This window comes from Ascidiella aspersa, chromosome 9 (assembly GCF_963924565.1).
Source record: "Ascidiella aspersa chromosome 9, kaAscAspe10.2, whole genome shotgun sequence".
Classification (NCBI taxonomy): domain Eukaryota; kingdom Metazoa; phylum Chordata; class Ascidiacea; order Phlebobranchia; family Ascidiidae; genus Ascidiella; species Ascidiella aspersa.
Genome location: NC_139455.1, coordinates 17,371,809 through 17,390,639, shown reverse-complemented (window position 1 = coordinate 17,390,639; position 18,831 = coordinate 17,371,809). Strand labels below are relative to the sequence as shown.

The following is an 18,831-nucleotide window of genomic DNA, read 5'->3' as shown; positions in this document are numbered from 1 at the left end:
GTAAGTTTTTCGTACGAAATTTTTCCGTATTTTAATCTTAAGTTTTGGGTCAACGCGCCCCACAACTTAATAAACGCTCAAGCAATATACATTTTTAGTCGGTGCTCAATGCATCACGTACTAAATTTAAATTAAAGTTTGCATTTTCAAACCAACATAGTCGCAAATTTTTCGCGCTTTGCGCGACGTTTTGTGACCTTCTTTAAGTCCGACTTAAATTGCACATTTTCGCACAACTCTAAATGTAATAACAAATTGGTTGATTATTTGTTTTACACCGTTAGAGTATGACGTCATATTGTATGTATTTTAGATCCTATATTTGACCCCATATTTTAGGTTTCTCATGCAGCCCGCGGTTAAAAATAATTGCCCACCCCTGATCTAAGGTGACCATTAGGGCAGTTGGCTTCTCTTTTGCAACCAGACAATATTTGTGTTTCGATAATATTTCGTTGTATACTATATACACGTTAAATTGGGCATATCAACGTTAGTATTTTTGCAGGTAGGCTATAACGTAGACCTGTTTTAGGTGTACGCCTACTGCTGGTGCTGGTGGACTGAATGAGTGTAAATTTAATACTTTTGTATGGATTAGGATTATATTCTACTCTATTGAACATGTGTCGCTTAACATTCCTTCCGGGTTTATGCTTTGCTTTCATCAGCGAATTTACAATGTTTCGGTAATGCAAATTTATTCTTAAACTCCGTTTTTTCCGTTTATTAAATTCTCTTTGTTACGTTTCGTCACAAGTAAATACGTGGAATAAAAAACAAAAACACCTTACATCAACAAAAGAATGCGCTACCAAATTTTAACGCGATAGAAATATAAAAAAACTTTTTTAGCCTTAGCCGGGACAATACTATTTGGCAAAATGGTAAGAGACAGAATGTTTCATTTGGAAATAAATATGTCCGCATTTACGCTAAAAACATGCACAAGTTATGTACAGTTACCCCTACAGTTACAGTTCAAGGGTTTATTTGCGCCACTAAAACGTTTTATTCCAACAGAAAAAAGGTGTATATTGTATATAATGATTGAAAATCGACTTCTTTTCAAAAGTATAACTTTAAGAAAAAAAATATGCACCAATGATTGTTGCGCCAAAAATACTGGATCCTCTAATTAACGACCTGTCGGATGCCTAACGCTACACGAGGCGTATATTATTTGTAATAAGTGCAGTCTGAATACATGCGAAATAATTAAGGCGTACAACGGTATGTGGCCAGCGACACAAAGAGCTCCAACGTTTAATGGCAATTTCATATGGTTCTCCCCAGGCTTCCCAAACCGGACTGTCTTCAACCACATCATCTTTTCTAAAAGACCAAACGATGAGAAAAACATTTGAGTGCAGAAGGTGACCAATGATAAAAAAGAGTCGATTTAAAACGTAAACAGATCAGAAATAAAACAGGTGAAATGTAATGTGCCGTAGGTGAGAAAGCAATGGTGGAAACAACACATATACAAAACGAATAACACATTCTGTTTAACATGATGACTCAGCCACGGAAATCTACTGGGTAATAAAACTACCGTACTCTGGATTATATGTTTTTATTTTGCATGCGTTTTCCAATGCTATCTATCTTTCTCTGAGCAGCACAGTATAAGGTTTCGGCGCGAAAAATAGAGTGGTGAAGTTTTCATCGAGAGAGGGAATCGGCGTATCTGGAACTGGCATGACCTCGAATAACTGTAGCACTTTTGCAAACATTGTAAAGACCTCGTACTTGGCCAAAATTTCGCCAATGCAAGAACGCGGCCCCACACCGAACAACGAGGTCTTCTTGGAATAATCAAAACTTCCGTCTGGTTTAATGAATCTTTCTGGTCGAAACAATTCGGGATTTTCCCAGCATTGAGGATCGTTCTGTGCCGCGTGCAAATTCGAAAATATCTGTAGCAAAGAAGCAAATGAGTTACTTCAATTTCGTCGCTAGCGAGTGGCATTAAAGGATTTTAAAATCATGATTAAATTTTAGAATAAATTTATAAAAAATACACAATATTTGATGAACCGAAAAAAATGTGCGATTTTCCACAATTTTAATATACGTCTTTTAACGACCAAATAGTATTTTTAATAATCCCCAGTAAAAATCGAATTTGTAGCCTTCATCATGTGGCCACAAAACCATTTAGAGCTTATCGAATGAAACATAGCATGAGGTAGAGCAGGCTAACGTCATAACAATAAAAATAACTTACTGGTGTTCCTTTGGGAATAACATAGCCATCCACTTCAATAGTTTCATTTGCCTTGTGAGGAACACTAAAGGGCGCCCCAGCTCGGTATCGCATCACTTCTTGAAGAAACGCATGAGTGAACACCATTTCATGCTTGAGCGAGAATAATTTTGTGCCTTCTTCTGCAGAAACATTTAGAAGTTTAAGTTACATAATTGTACGTTAAGACCAGCAGGGGTTCCGCAACCAGCTTGCCGGTGGTTCAATCGTACTTTTACAGGCGGTTTTCATTTGTGCTATTTAATTGTAGTTGAAATAAAAATTAGACACGTAATATTTTAAGTAAAACTTTTAAAAAGGTTACTAAATAGTTTTGTTTTACAATCTATGTTACGTTTTGTTTCATTCTCCTGGCCCGCGACATACTTTACAAATGATCCTAAATATACGGTTTTTATTCATTATTTAGTGAAATGCTTGTTGGATAAAAACTTAGCTAAATTTTGATGGAATTACGAAACAAACGACAATTTCTTCAAGCTCAGTATAAATTTAAAACATTTTTTTATATTATTAAGTCCAACAAGGTGAATACAATTTTTTTTTTCTTCGATCTTTATAATAACCAGCCCGGCCCATAATAACCAGCCCGGCTCTTTATAATAACTAGCCCGGCGCTTTACGAACAACGTTTGGTGACCCCTGTTCAAGAAAAAAGAACCAAACGGGCTTCTTTAGGCACGAAATCTGATAAAATCAAATTTAAAGCAATAATATCGCAATAAAACCTAAACGATGTTTTAATTTTCGCGTGTACGTTTCACTCGCAAATTAACCAAACACGATATATAAAATAAAAGAAATGTACAATATTGTTCATATATAAAGAAAGATAACAATGGGATTTTTTCCTAATTGATGTTAAATTTACAGAGTGTAATTAGCCTACTTCTTCACAATAATATCAAAATTGCAACGCAACATTTAGAAAATAAGGGTTTGTATTTTAACTGATAAAATTCTGGGGACAAAATTAAGAATGATGTAGTTCTATTTCTATTGACAAACAATCAAAATTAAATATTAAACGAAACTATCCAGTGTGAGGAAATATTTAAAAAATAAGTATTTTCATATTATTTTGACACTCATAAGAATAGTTTCTGTTTCCAGCAAAAGTTATCGAATTTGCCAAATTTGTAATTTTATATTTACCACCATATTTTTTTATTTTGGCGGCAAATATAACAGAATAGCCTTTAACTCCATAAGAGGTTTTTACATTAAATATACATTTTATTTTACTTTTATTTGTTTATTTTTTTAATTTACTTAACATTACATTTCTGGTGACTTAAAGCGCAGTTAATAAAAAAATTGCTACTTTTACCTATTTGTAGTCCATTGATCTCTTTAAACATTATTTCCTGATACTTTGGATAGTGAAGAAGACATAAGAAACACCATGACAAAGTTATACTTGATGTTTCAGTGCCAGCAATGAACAATGAATGACAATATGCCAGCAACTGTCGCCTCTAAAGTAGTTCAAATAACTGGTTATATTATTGAAAATTAAAGAAAAAACATTAGCTAAAACACAAATACCTGAATAACTATGCGGAATACTAGATGAAATACCCAGCGTTGCCCAGTTAAATTAGAAATTTTCTTGTAACAATATAATATGCAGCCTTTTGAAATAACCGAGATATGTTATGTGTAGTTGTTACCGGTTAATCACCATTAAGCATACACATTATGTTTACACATAACGTGTCAGTGTGCTAATATCTCTCTTTATGACCAATGATTTAAAAATTACCTGTAGCAATTTAGCATGTAACCGAAAGGTAATGTTCCGTATTGTGTCTAAAATAGGTTTCCAAAATAGACATTTAAAATAAAACCTTTCAAGGATACAGCCAGTGTTGTAGTGGCAACATCATTACAATTTAGCGAAGGCGATGTTCGGCCCTAACAAATACATATTTCGGCTCCACATCACTGGGATGGTTTAATAAAAAGGCATCTATAAACGTTGCATTACGTGGCGCTACACATTCGGGAAATAGACATTTTAAAACATGTGTTTTTGCATTTCGCTGACCAAGGGATACGTGTAGCCTTAATTGTTATATAGCATGTGTTGGTTGTCCCTTGACTATTTTTCGCTGATTGTCCATGAACTGGGTTAACGAAAAAACAGAATTTGAGTCAAACATTTTAGACTTCGTGGAAGCGGCATTTAATCGGATAAAAGTCTTAAGTTGGAAACAATAAATTTATTTTTTTGAAGACAATATACTTAATTTGATTTTTATGTCCACGCCTGGTAATTTCGTTTGAAAAAAAAGAAGTTTTTTACGATGTCGCGCGCACGATTCACTTTCTAACTCGAGCGCACACGTTTGGCGTCGCCACTCCTTTCGTTGAGACGTTGACGATCTCTGCACCCGATCCGTTAGAAATTAATGCATTTCTAAGCAAAAAGAGGTCTACGACAATTCAGGCATCCAAGGGCAGAAAAGTCCGACTTTCAGACTTTGAGGTCTTGGACAATGCACTAATTTGACTTAACAAATGTGCATAAGAAGGTTGAGTTTAATACACAATATTTGGGTTAGGGTTAGCGTTTGGGTTATCTCAGACTTTTTGTTATCTTTTGTAAATTTTCAGCGAATAGTTTCAATTTATCTACGCCGGGAGTTTACCTAGAAGTCCAAATTAGTGCATTGACAAGACCTCAAGGTCTAAAAGTCAGACTTTTCTGCCCTTGGATGCCCGAATAGTCGTGGACCTTTTTGCTTAGAAATGCATTAATTTCTAACGGATCGGGTGTTTTCTGTCTGCCTCTTTAAGGTCACATGCCAGCGACCGACGGGGCGAGCATATGGCTTCAACAATGGTCCGGCGGACAAGCTTTGCCCTATAATATAGAAATATATATTTGTACTTATTTTATAACAATAAAATCTAAACACTTGCTGTAAAACTTGACTTTTGTTTGCCATCTCCATGTTTTTGCTCATGTAAAAAATCATCAACAAAATCACGAAGATCTTTTTCGTTGAAATTTTTTTCGTGATCTTGAACTATATTTTCAATGGCATCTAAAAAATAAAAACTATTTTATAATTTACTAAAAGTTCCCCAAAAATCAGAAAACTTTACAAATGTAATGGGTTTTGGTCAGACGTTAATGCCGAAAACGACAGCTTTGCTTTAAAGTGATTTTTCAACAAAGTGTGGTGTACTTGGTTTATGCAGTCTTTTTATGATGATAGACAATAATTTACTTTTGTATATTTTAGTTTTGTTTTATCTTCACACATAATTTGTAATTATCACCATGCTAAAACATTAGGTAATTCAATTATTAAAGTAAGAACCAAAGGTGACGTTATGGAATCCAAGTTATTTTTTTTATTTTGCATGAGAACATGACATAGTCTACCGTTTTTAGGCTAATTTATTGTTTAGCCTGGTTTTAGCTTAACCTTCCAATACACAGACCAATCGTGGTGATAATAATGTGCAAAGCAAATAGTTTAAAAGGTCTTAGCGAAACATAATTTAATTAAATCACTACAAATCAATTGAACCCTCTTAATTAAATCACTACAAATCAATTGAACCCTCTTAACTCACCAAGCACTGCATTTTGGGATTTTAAAAATTCCGTACAGGCAGTGGAGAATGGTGGTAAGTAACGTAGAGCCTTAAAAAATACACATAGAAGCAAAATTCCACTTTGCGTGTTGCTTTTTTCACTGTAATATAAAATTAAAAGACTTGTAATACATTTCTACAGTATTTATCATGACAAACTTAAAAAAAAACACTTACATCAAAGTTATAATGTTATTCTCAGAGTTGTCATCATAACTGTATCGAGTGTTAAACACAAATTTTGAAACAATGTTAGCAGTAAATCTTTTGAAAAACACCTGCAAAGTGTTTACTGGAGTAAAATAAACTATTTACCAAACCTAAATTTAATATGGATATAATAAATAATAATGTATTACCGCTAGGTGGATTGGTTGTCCAGCGTTGCAACGAAAAAAATGCACAATTTTTTCAACTTCACTATCTACAACTTCTTCAATTCCCTTTGTTTCTCTTTTTCTAATCATGGTGAAACAATATGGCATACAGCAATAAAAACATGCCCAAGCATATACATTAAATAATATAAACAAGTAGTGATAGTCCGCAGCCTTGGCTTTTTACGTACAGTATTTTACGACCCTGAAATTATTAATAATGTAGTTCAAAAACAAAATTTTTTTACGTATGAATTACTTTCTAAGACATTTGGAGCCAAACTGTTTTTGTGCAAGGAATGTTTCACTGTAATCCATATCGGTGATTCCATGGTTGCCGTAAACTTCATGAAAAATTCCATTTAGTGAGCGACCAGATGAAATGGACCCAAATTTGACAAATACCTGCCGATTAACAAAGTAGACAAATATAAATCCAGCATGGATCTAAAATAGTTGTTAATGGAAAAATAACATCTGAGATTTGAATCAATGGTAGTAAAATTTATTTAAAATGAGAACACAACACAGCGTATCTTAAAAGTATGGCAGAACTCAACTAAATCTCGAGTTTGCACGGCCAAAAAGGTAAACATTTTTGGGTGCAGGTTGGGCCGGTTGAAAAAAAGCGTTGCAAGAGCACTTTGACATACTTTCCACAGTAGCAATACAGCAGTTATTCTATTTTTTGATATAAATTATATGCTTAACCTTACGAATAGCCTCAGAAGTGTTAAGAAACACAGTATCTTCTCTTCCGACCCGAGCTGACATTATAGGTCCATATTTTGTTTCGCTCCATTCTTTTACCGTCTCTTGCATACTATCCTTGATGAACGGCAAAATGCCAAGTAGTGGAAGACCCCTTGGTCCTGGTGGAAATTTACTGTGAGGTCTTTTCCACCAGTACACAAAAATAATACAAGCGAAAAACATCCATAATAAAATCATCCTAAACGAAATATTTTATGATAGTCCGTGATGACCTTGATAGTTAAAAATACAAAGGCAGGTATAAAATAGGAGTTATACACCAGTTGTGGATTGTGGTTTAATAGTAAAGATTAGTGTCGTTTGCAAGGTTATAATGAATTTTAACTACAAATTACTTTCTATAAATTGCTCGCTAGGGATGTTCAGATTTAACTTTTTTTTGAAAATTTATGCTTCCTGCTTGATTTCCCATTATGTGTCACATAAAAATCAGTTTCACAAGTTTTCAAAACAATTGGACAACATTTAGGGGCTCCGCAGGCACCCCAAAGTCACCACAATAAAATTACTAAAATCCGGGACTTCCCCTAACACGATACTGTACGTTTTCTTTAAAAACAAAGAAACCTTGTAATTTTTATATTAAACAATGGCAAGAAAGCTTCACTAATCTATTTTCCAGTTTTATGTAACTCAAAATGTATTCTTAAAGCCCCCAAAGCCCTACTTTACCCCATTTTTAGAGTTGTCATTTGATTTATCACATATATTCAATAAAATACATTTTATCGAATTATTTAAAAGCTGTTTATGATCGCCTGTGATCTTCAACACGTTGCTGAGGATTGTCATTTAACATAGCAGCATAATCAGTGATTATTATTTTTAACAAACACATGGTCAGCATGATCATGGAACTTGTCCATAATCGCAGCGTTGGTTTTAAGACAAACAACGGCTCCATCAAAGCAGGTTATGACGCCTTAGAAACGGCATGCCTCAGGGATCAGTTCTGGCTCCTTTTCTATTTAATGTTTATTACAGTGATCTGCCCACCACAGTCTCCAAGCATACGCTGATGACTTGGCGATCTTGCATGCTGAAGGGAATTGGCGCAGTGTTGAGAGGACTCTTAGTCCACCTCAATAACAAGGAATTTAAACGTGTATTGTCCGTCAATACCAATGGAAGAACTTTGGATTTCCATGTCTACATACCTCACATTGCATCTGGACAGGACACTCACATTCCGACCCTGGCAGGCATCTAGCCCGCTGAGCTTCGCCCCAGAGGAGCCACAATACCAAAGGCTACTATCCTCGAGATGCTCCTTTATACCAGCTGCACTCAAATCACTGCAGAAATGTGAAAGCTCTGGTGTAGGTGAATGGATGGCCACCAAATGGAACGAGGAGCAAGATTACCCCTCTCCATCACCTCCAATAAGCCTTAGGGTTTTGGCCTGTCTATTCGAGCCTAGACTCGCCTTAACAGGCTGAGAACAGGGGTCGGGCGTGCCAGGTCTTCCATGAATAAATGGGGCTTCTGTGACTGAGGTTTGGAGGAACAGACTGCAGACCACATAGTCTTACGGTGCAAATATATCGCTAACCAAGTGGGACAAATGGTCTGACACTCTTGGACGATGAGACTATCCGCTGGCATCTCGACTTCTGCCCGGACATTTGAACTGGAATAATAAGATCGTCCATACGAAAGAAGAAGACAATCAAGCAGGTGCAACACACAGTACAAGGTGGATGGGACAAGATTTCTATGGCCAAAAATGTTTATGTGGTCTGAACAGATGGGTAATGATGGTATTTTTCTAAACAAACTTGTCAAATTTTCCTTGTTTAGTAATCACCCACAAATGACCAAGGACACAAAGGCAGCAATTGTCCGAAAACTTCTTGTAACTGCCAAACCTGAAGATTTTCACCATGGCATTCAAGTTTTGCCTCATAAAATCAAAAGTTATACCACTTTAGAGGATTTGATTGGCACATATTCCTGGTTTATTTTACGCTACTCAATCAGATATGTGATTGGCCGACGCATTTTCACGATTCATGGTGCTCATAATGGGTACAACGAGTTAAAGTCTTCATGTACTGTTAAAGTTGTGAATGATGCCGCAGAAAGAGTGGTTAAAAGTAAACACAGATTGTGCTACTATATTAACCGACAATCCACAGCAACAAACAACTTGCTATAAGCTGTTGAAGATCACAGACAATCACACCCAGATTTTCTAAAAAAAACCTTGGCTAAAAAATAAAAAAGCTATTCATTGATGTTCCTTTTTACATTTTTTAACTATTACATTGGTATACTTTTGTTATATTCCTTCTTTATTCACTGTTGATTAAAATACTTTGCTTTTCATAATATACAATTTGTTAAAATATATTTTATTGTACATATGTGATAAATTAAATGACAGCTCCAAAAATGGGGTAAATTGGGGATTTGGGGGCTTTAAGAATACATTTTGAGTTACATAAAACTGGAAAATGGATTAGTGATACTTTCTTGCAATTGTTTAATATAAAAATTACAAGGTTTCTGTGTTTTTTAAGGAAAACTTACAGTATCGTGTTAGGGGAAGTCCCAGATTTTAGCAATTTTAGTGTGACAACTTTGGGGTGCCTGCGGAGCCCCTAAATGTTGTTTAATTGTTTTGAAAACTTACGAAACTCATTTTTATGTGACACATAATCGGAAATCAAGCAGGAAGCATAAATTTTCAAAAAAAAGTTAAATCTGAACAACCCTAGTGCTCGCTATATATCGGGGAATTTGTCTATTATACGAAGGGGTTTATGGCGTCATAATGGCGTTCGCTTACATTTTAGTTGACCGGTATATTGTATTTGTGTTACTTAATCGTTATGACTTTATTTCATGACTTCATCGTCAAGCGCTACACAATATAGGCGAACTGTAAGTAAAACAATAAAATACATAAAAAATAAAATACGCGGCCAACGTCTTAATAGGGGCAGAAACTTAAATTGCAAAAGTATTCAAATATTATTCAAGCTCTCTCAAAAATCGACTATGTATTTATGCGTTTTTGTTTTTTCGGATCACCATAACCAGGTGAAAAACGGTGTATGTGCCAAATGTAACTAATTATTATGTGCCAAAAGAAAACTTGATAAGATAAGAAATAAAGCGCGAAAGGTGGGGTGCTAAGTGGAGAACCGATTTAACTTACGCGAGTGTAAAACAAAGATCGAAAGAGCAACACGCGTACAAACGGTAAAACAAAGAAACAATGCCGCACACACAAACAATAAAATAATCGGTGCAACATCACTACTTTTGTTTGATTTGATATGCTATACCACAATACAATCCTGTTAAACTATAGTCAGCCGAATTTAAGTGGTTTTCTTCACCACTTGATTAGTTTGCATTTCGATGGAGTCATGATATACGTATTAACTTTTATGCGAGCCCGTATACTCGACATCAACCCCCGTATATGCGACCTACAGCCTCCCGTATATGCGACATCGGCTACCAACCAGTGGTGGGATTCGAATTTTTTGTCAGCCAGTTCTATCACAAAAGGCATATTTTTTACAGAAAGTACAAAAAGTCATAATTTGGGGCAAATAAACTGAGAAGCAAGCATACATTAACACTGTGTCATACAAGGGTATGATAGAAACAACAAATATATAAAAAAAAAGTCAAGTAAAATAAAACTAAATTGTTAAACTATCTGGTTTTCACCATTAAAATTAGCCTGTACAACATATTAAAAATGTTGCAAACCGACTGAATCTCATCACTGCTTACAGCCACACTAAAAAGCAGCAGTCGTCTTATGACTTTCACTTATGACTCAAAAAATTCAATTTTCAGACAAACAATCACAAAAGGAAAACTATTACAATTGTAAAAATTAACACAATATATGACTGTTACGTGCGAAATCTGTGTATTAGATAAAAGGCAAAAATCCATTGACAGTAACCAGTAATGCCAACCGGTTTGCTGATCTCATAAAATTTCGTGAGACGGTTCTATAGATCCGGTGCGAACCGGCTGAATCCCACCACTGCTACCAACCCAAATGATCGGCTAACGTACAAAAGCACCACGGCTGTTTACTCGACTGGTAAATCGCGAGTTATCTGCTGTTAAATAATAGCTTTACTAAACCTACCCGAGAGCGATCGTGACAGGAAATACATGTTTGTATTTCATGAAACTTCCAGACACAGCTAGCGGGGAGGGGCAAGTGCCGTTGCCAACTTACATTGTAGGCTATCATGTTTCTACCACCGCGAAATGCAGAAGACATTACCAACGTGAAGCGCAACGTACGCACTTTTAGGAAGGAAGAAACATTTTATGCCATAATCGCGCAACTTATATAGTGCACTTTTCAAGACGAGAAAACATATTTATGCCGCAATTTTTTGTGGCCTATAGCCAAGTGTTGTTTTGACATCATGCCTGGCGGCCAATGAAATTGTTAGTCACTTTACCGAATATGATTGTAATTCGTAACATTCTCGTCTGGTTGCATGTTAAATTTCTGCAAATGTTTTTTTTAGATTTGGCTAACACATGTAGCTTTACCAAACTTAACTTAGGTCGGTTGTACATATATAAATTAGCGATTAGAACCCAAAGCTTAATAGCTTCCTAACTTTTGTTTAAACACTCGGCAATTAGATTAGGGATAGCAAAATATCGCTTTTATTGCAATGAAAGCACTTTATAAGGACAACGCCAGTGGGACAATTGCATTTTTTACCAAGTTTAAAGCGATCTAAAATTGGTAATTAGTTCCTTATAGTTAAACTTGCCAACACCGAGTATTTCGTCTATTAAATGAATAAACCTTTGTAACTACAACATTTTCGTAGCCTATTTATTAATTGTTTCTGTCTGGTTTCTTACTATTTCGCCAAAATGTATTATTATGTACAGCCCAGCTGGTCCTCGCCTGTTCGCACTAGGTAACACCTCTTTGTTTGCAATTTACTAATTTCGCCGCCGCCAACTTTATGCCTAAGGTTTACAATTAAATTAAAGCGACCCTTTGCCCTTGCTCAGGTAATCTCAACGTGGGCATAACGGCCCGATGCTAGTTTGTGCGTGTGACTAATGCGTTTCTTGCGGGAAGAGGATGCCTAAGTGTCAATTAATCCTTTCCTTAAAATTTATCTTCTGTTGAAAGAGTCTAGCAAATTCAGATGGTACGTGACAACCAGCTAATCCAAGTAGGGGTATCAAGGAAAAGATGATTTCACAAAGTTACTTAATATAACGCGACTTTATAAAAACCGGTAATCATAAGAAACTGATGCGCAAACCGTAAACAAATTTGCGTATATTTTGATTAAATTGGCAAAACGTAAAATTTAAATGGTAAAACGATTAGCACTTTGCGCGATATAATGGCATATGTTAAAATATTCGACATATAGGTTTTGAGTGCCATTGGCGTGTCAGCGGTCTGGCTGCACAGAACCGAGGCAAAAAGTTCGCGCGAATCGCAAAAATGCATATTGCGTTAAATTTGAGAGATGTTATCCACGATAAATTCCGCCTGATCAAAAACAAATCTAAGGCGGCATATCCGAACACGTCTCTTACTATGTAAATACTAATTTTGTTCTTGCTTTTTTAACTTTTATCCTTTTTCATCATGTCTAAGTTCTTTTCAAGTAAATCCGTTCAGATCAAAGCTGCTTTGTGCGATTAAACAGGATTTCACTTGCATATTCGGCTATTCGCGCACGAGTAGAAAAAATGTGTCTTCATAAAATGGATTGTTTTGTGGCGTCATCTATACAACAAACAAACTGTTAATGCAGGGTCAATAGCTCAAAGTATTTTGTACGTGGAAAAAATGTCAATTCGGCCGTCAATTTAGGTAAATGGTTGTACACACCACACTGGACTACAATGACTAGGGATGTCTGTAGAAAATTGTTAACCTTATGTCAGCATACAGTCATACACACAATAAAAATACCAGCTTGAAAGTCTTTAAACAAAAAAATTATTTCATTTATATCTTAGTAAAAGCCATTTTACAATACCACATACCTAACTATTATCGTCGTTCAAAATCCTACTTTTTTGTGACTAAAGGCGCATTTTGTGTCATATCATAAAATAATGATATATACGTGGGACTAGATAAAAATTGGCAAAACACCTTTGACAAAAACCTCACATCGCCAAGTGAAATATCATTCATCGACAAGGACATTGTATAATTATATAGGCTATACATACTTACTTTGTTCGGCATGTCGCCTTTTTTGCTTAGAATACATATGAATTTAATGATTTTTTCTCTTTAGGGACCTATTACGATTTGCTTTCCTCACAAAAGAGCATCTTTCTGGTGAATAACTAAGGATGAAACACATGTATTTTCGTTGGATGCAATGAGTTACAACTTTGCGTAAAGAGTTATAGGGTAACGACAAGATAATATCAGATAAATTAATTTGTATTGGAAACATGTTTAACAGTTTAAACGGCAACGTTGCTTATTTTTTGTTTTGTTATGTTTAACTACAGACCGTTCCGGCCCACAGAATATAATGCCGCGTTTTAAAAATCAACAGTCAGAAGGCCTTTTCATTTTAATTGGCCTACCGCAAAATTGGAAAATTACAATTGTTTAGCGCCGACCACTTTATAACTGGAAAAAGGTAAACATCAGGTTGGTTTGCAGGGCGCTTCCGCTTATTTTTCGGTTTTCCGGTATTTTTATGTCTACTCTAGATCAGTGCTCCGCAACCTTTTTTCACTTACGGCACACCAACAGGGCTAATATAATTCGCTATATGTACATCGCCAAAGACAAACATCAGCAAATATCCTAGATAGCCAAGACAAAAATGAGCGATTTATGATGAAAGGCGCTAAAGACGCCAAAAGTTTAAAAAATTACATTCCTTCATCCTTTGATTTTGCGGTTTTGCAGACTTCCTATATTTTCTGGAGCATCAAAGTCTTGAAAATTGCACCCCTTACAATAGCTCATGATAGACATAGGACTTTTATTAGCATTCAAAAATAAAATCTGGCATTGGAGCTTCGTAACTTTTTGCTTAATTTATTTTTCGAAACAGCTCACAGGACTAATTATACAATCACTTAATGCCAATAATATATTTACAATAATATTTTATGGGTTTCAAACCTACGATATGATCTCTCTTTCAACTTTGATGTAAAGTTTAAAAAGAACTGTTGCATGTTATACTCATCTGTTAAAACAAGTTTTAAATATTTTGAAACATTCATAAAATGACATCTGGATTATTTCATAAGGCCAAATACCTATTTTAACGAAATATATGTTTTCGCGTTAATTCGACTGAATATTAAAAAAACGCCCTTAAAAACGCTAAGTACACCTCAGGGGACCTAACGGCACACCAGGGTGACACCTGTTGAGGAGCACTGCTCTAGTTTGCGAAATGTTTTTTATCTTGGATTTATGCGTCGAGAATTTAACCTACGTCCAAGCAAACTGGGAGGTTTGTCACTTTTTGTTCTAAAAAACATACCAATACTTGGACAAATTTATTATGTTGCTAGTCAGGACGGGACAGATTTTTATCTGCGGTTATTAATTCAAAAGGGGCGGATCTAGGATTCTTTTGAAGGGCTACCAGGAAGTTCTTCCAAAGAGATGTCATAAAGTTAGGTCATAACGTCACCCCATGGACAAATAACTTTAAGAATCTTTCGGTGAAAGGTCTAGGTCGAAGATTTTTAAACTTTGTCTCAAAACGCGCTGTTTTAATTCCCAAGTGGTGAAGTCGTAGTTTAGCACCAATAATTTATATTTTCCAGTCTGTGCACAGAATGCTTCCTGAGGTTAAATTCTTGTAGCGAAACGCGTCTCCTATTTCAGCCACTAACCAATCACATATACAGTTTGAATTTTGAAGCTTGTTGCCGAAATTAAGTATGAGTCAAAGATGTTGGCACAGTCTACACGAAGTAGACGGTTTCTACACGAAAGGCAATGTGTCAAATACAATTACTGTAACTCATTGTACAATTTCAAATATTATGCTCACCAACAATTTGAGGGAACTGGGAGAATCTGGAGCAATTAGCATCAGTTAAATTCCCAACGCCAAGAGTTTGGGCAAATGTAGTTAAGAAAGAGAGATATTTACCACTCTCTAAGAGTTCACAAGGCAAGGCACAAGAATAATCTTCCGCGTAACAAATTTTCCCTTTTACACAAAAACAGGAATACATCTTCAAATGATGTCTAACAAAGTTAATTCACTACGATTAGGATTAATCAGGCTTTGTGTCATCACGGAATAACAAGCACTATTTCGCGATTGGCGTTCTCAATTCACCAGCGTGAGTCTTGACGATCACTTAACGTACAAATCGTTAATTCACAACGATTACAGAAAGTTAATTCACATCGATTACAGCACCATTGTCTCAAAGCAATCGGTAATTACTGTAACCTAATTCTTCAATGTAAGCTTTTACGCACCTTAATTTTTTAGCGATTTTTTTGGGTTTACAAATAAACACTGTCAAAGTTTTGAATATTAATTAATAACGAGTTATTTATGCTTAACACCAATAAGTTGTTAATCTTTTTCTCACGAAGTCCAGCTCAAATACAGCATAATCACGCGTAGCGAGGGAAAAACGCGTTTATTTTGGTTGAAATTGACAAAGCTTTATTTAAGCGGAAACCTGACTCTTAGTCTAGGCTAGGAGGACTCTAGCCATAAGACCGAGACAAGGACAACAACGTCAGATTAAAACACTATTCGGAATAAGGCCAAAACCTAATGGTATTAGTACCGTCTAAATCAGAATAAGTCCTAAAAAGTCAGAATCAGGCCTAAACAACACTTCAACTAACTCCGAATAATTCCGATGAATTTAGGACTAATTCTGATGAATTTAGGCCTTATTTCGATGGATTTAGGACTAATTCTGATGAATTTAGGCCTTATTTCGATGGATTTAGGCCTTATTCCGACAGATTTGATCTTAATACTATGGTTTTATAGATTTTGGTGCTTTTGGTATTGTTTCTTTTTAGGTCTTATTGTGTGTTCCCGTCTAGGAGTCACCAAATTATTTTTTATAGAGGGTCAGATATAATTCTTGGCCATCGTGAGCCGGATAACTGTTAGGATTTACGATCGCGGGCCAAGAAACGTCAAAGAAGGGAATATAAAAATTTAATTGCCTTCGACAACATTTTAACTTTGCTGCTTTATCATTATTAAGAAAATTTACCTAAGTTGATTTTTTATTTAAAAGGCAAGCCTGTTTAAAGGCCTATGGCCCTATGACCTAGACGTATTTCAATGTAAAAGATAGGGAGTTCGTGCTCGGTCCTGCTAAAACGTTTAATTGATCATAAGGCACACAATCAACCTAATGCAGGGGTTTTAACCTTTTTTCCCTTATTACCCATTTCTGTCCAGATCAAAGTCCCACCCAAAATCTAATTTTATTTATTTTGCCATACTAAAAATGTATACCAGCGTTATTCAAAAAAATTTAGCTCGCTCGTCTCAACACTCTAAATGTGCACTCAGCTATACTACTCCAAACAATTTCACTAAGAATACCTTTAAAAATATACACCAACAGCAACGAAGCCATCAAGCTCCCTTTTGAAATAGTTGTAACTGAACTGATTATGAAAAAATAGCTAGGCTAGCGAATACAAGAAAATAAAAGTAACTGCTGATCCAAGTGGACATTTTGCCTGCTTTTATGGGTTAATATGGTTTAATTGTGTCGCAAAATAATTTTTGTGTCGCAGTTTCCTTCCACGACGATTTTTACAAAAACTACTCTCAAGAAACACAAAAACTTTGTCAAAAGCCATAATTTGGTAAATTTTGACTTTATTATTAAATTTTAACTTTATTGTAAATTTTAACTTTATTTTAACCTATAAACTTCTTAGTAACAGTCCCCTATAGGTGCTGAAAACAACTTTATTCGTTGATTCGTGGACAGACGAGGTCCTTAAACATTTTTAACTTTATTGACATTTGCGGGCCCTAGTAATAACTAATAACAAATTGGTTAGCTTACTCGTTTTAATATGACGTCATCTATGTATTTAAGATCCCATTTTTGACCCGGACCGCATTTTTTTTTAATTTCTCATGCGGCCAGCGGCTAAAAATATTTGCCCACCCCTCTATGTGAAATGTAGCTTAATTAGGCCTATAGCTTTCACATAGCCAAATTAGCAAAAATGAAATCGAAAAGAACACCCTCTTGTAGTCCCGGAAATCTATAAAAGACTCGCCATCGACCCTACAGCTGTATGGTTGTACAGAATCAACGTTAAATGTTTTCGTGCGGTGAGATGGATAGATAGGCTATAGATACTTTATTTGTTTTTAAGTTACCGTAGCTTATACGCAAAGAGACGGAGTGCAGTACCTTACAAGGTGACCAAAAGACCTCAGTAGGGTAGGGACTCGGGACTCGATGGAGCAGTTTTGTTTCTCTGAAGTTGCCATAAACTTATTTGAATTTACTTTTTTGGCCAACGCTTGATGCATGGTTCGCAATAGAGTTATTTTAAACCGACTCAGCAACCCAGCTACAAGGCCAAACGAGATTCGGTAACTAGGTAAAAATATAGTTATGGGTACTCGTGCCCATTTAACCTATTTATAACCTTTGCCACCTAACGTAAGAACTATAGATAGTTCGAAACACCGTCCTAGCTAGATCAATAGAAAATCTGAAACGGACAGGATCTGCGACTATTGCGAAATAAAACGTTCGAACATATTGTGTGTTAGGTGTGAAATGACAGAAAGTTTCCTTTAAAATGTTTTTCATTTGGTTTCCATTGTTTAAGCTTGGTAAACACAATTACGTAACATTCTATCGTAAGTCACCGAGTGATGTGGGCTAATCACTGATCTCTATAAAACCTGGATAGCGCAACTAGCGGCACACGTGAGCGGTTTTTGAAGCCAATTAGAAGGCTGAAACGCCATCTTGTAAAGGTCCTAAAATGCGCAAAATTTGCATTACGCCTTATGGAGAAGGGTGTTAGTGACAGCGTTTTCTGACTATTTAGGAATGCTTGTGACTTAAAATTAGTGGTTTCTAAGGCCGCAAGCCATACTTCAATTATTTAAAGGAGAAAAAATAAATAAAACTGTATAATTAACGCAAAAATCTGCTTTTTAAAGACGACTAAACCAGTGTATTTTTCCCATTTATTTTTAGACTACTTATAACTTAAAGTTGGTGGTTTCTAAAGCGACAAGCCAATATCTGACTATTTAGAAATAAAAAAACGTTAAAAGCACCTATTTTTTGTGTTTTTTTACGAGACTAAACCAGTATGACAGTTTTACACTCAACTATACTTATCTTTTATTAAATCTTTTGTTCAATTCTTTCTGCTTGTTGGTTACTTTTGAGTTAAAACTATAATAGTACTAAAATAATGCTCTGCATTTTTGTTATGTAAAGGCTTCTATTTAAGTTTTATTTTATTTTGTAGACAGACATGGAACAAAACTCGTGTTCGGCTAGGATATCCTTAACCAGGTTATAATTTAAAAAACCCAAGGATGCATTTTATTGGATGTCCTGAAGGTTAGCCATGTTTTTGGATATACTTCTATAGACTGACACAGTCGGTTTTAAAAGTAACTTGGTTGCTTGCAGCAAAGGAAAAAACGCAATTATTGAAAAATATTTAACAACAGTAGCAATAAACAAATAGTACAAATTTAAAACAACAAGTGAACATGTGATTAATAAAACTTATTGATTGTTAAATAAAACTAGCTTGCTTAGCTTTTTTCTTATTTTTTCTCC

General features: G+C 35.4%; 1 protein-coding gene across 1 annotated transcript; it reads right to left on the bottom strand.

Annotated features, from left to right (window-relative positions):
* Positions 1-709: 709 nt before the first annotated feature.
* LOC146133320 (cytochrome P450 2B2-like) lies at positions 710-7,238 on the bottom strand. Its single transcript, XM_083396869.1, has 9 exons — positions 6,970-7,238; positions 6,518-6,663; positions 6,241-6,340; positions 6,059-6,159; positions 5,861-5,982; positions 5,198-5,322; positions 3,600-3,747; positions 2,231-2,391; positions 710-1,919 (listed from the first exon to the last, which is right to left on the bottom strand). The coding sequence occupies exons 1-9, from the start codon at positions 7,207-7,209 to the stop codon at positions 1,605-1,607; spliced, it is 1,458 nt and encodes a 485-aa protein (XP_083252995.1). The 5' UTR covers positions 7,210-7,238; the 3' UTR covers positions 710-1,604.
* Between the last annotated feature and the right edge of the window lie 11,593 nt (positions 7,239-18,831).

Coding starts and splice junctions, on each gene's coding strand:
- LOC146133320 (XM_083396869.1), bottom strand. CDS start 7,209: ATGATTTTATTATGGATGTTTTTCGCTTGTATTATTTTTGTGTACTGG. Junction 5,323..5,860: donor ATCCCAAAATGCAGTGCTTG/GTGAGTTAAGAG, acceptor TTTATTTTTTAG/ATGCCATTGAAAATATAGTT. Junction 3,748..5,197: donor AACAAAAGTCAAGTTTTACA/GCAAGTGTTTAG, acceptor GAACTACTTTAG/AGGCGACAGTTGCTGGCATA.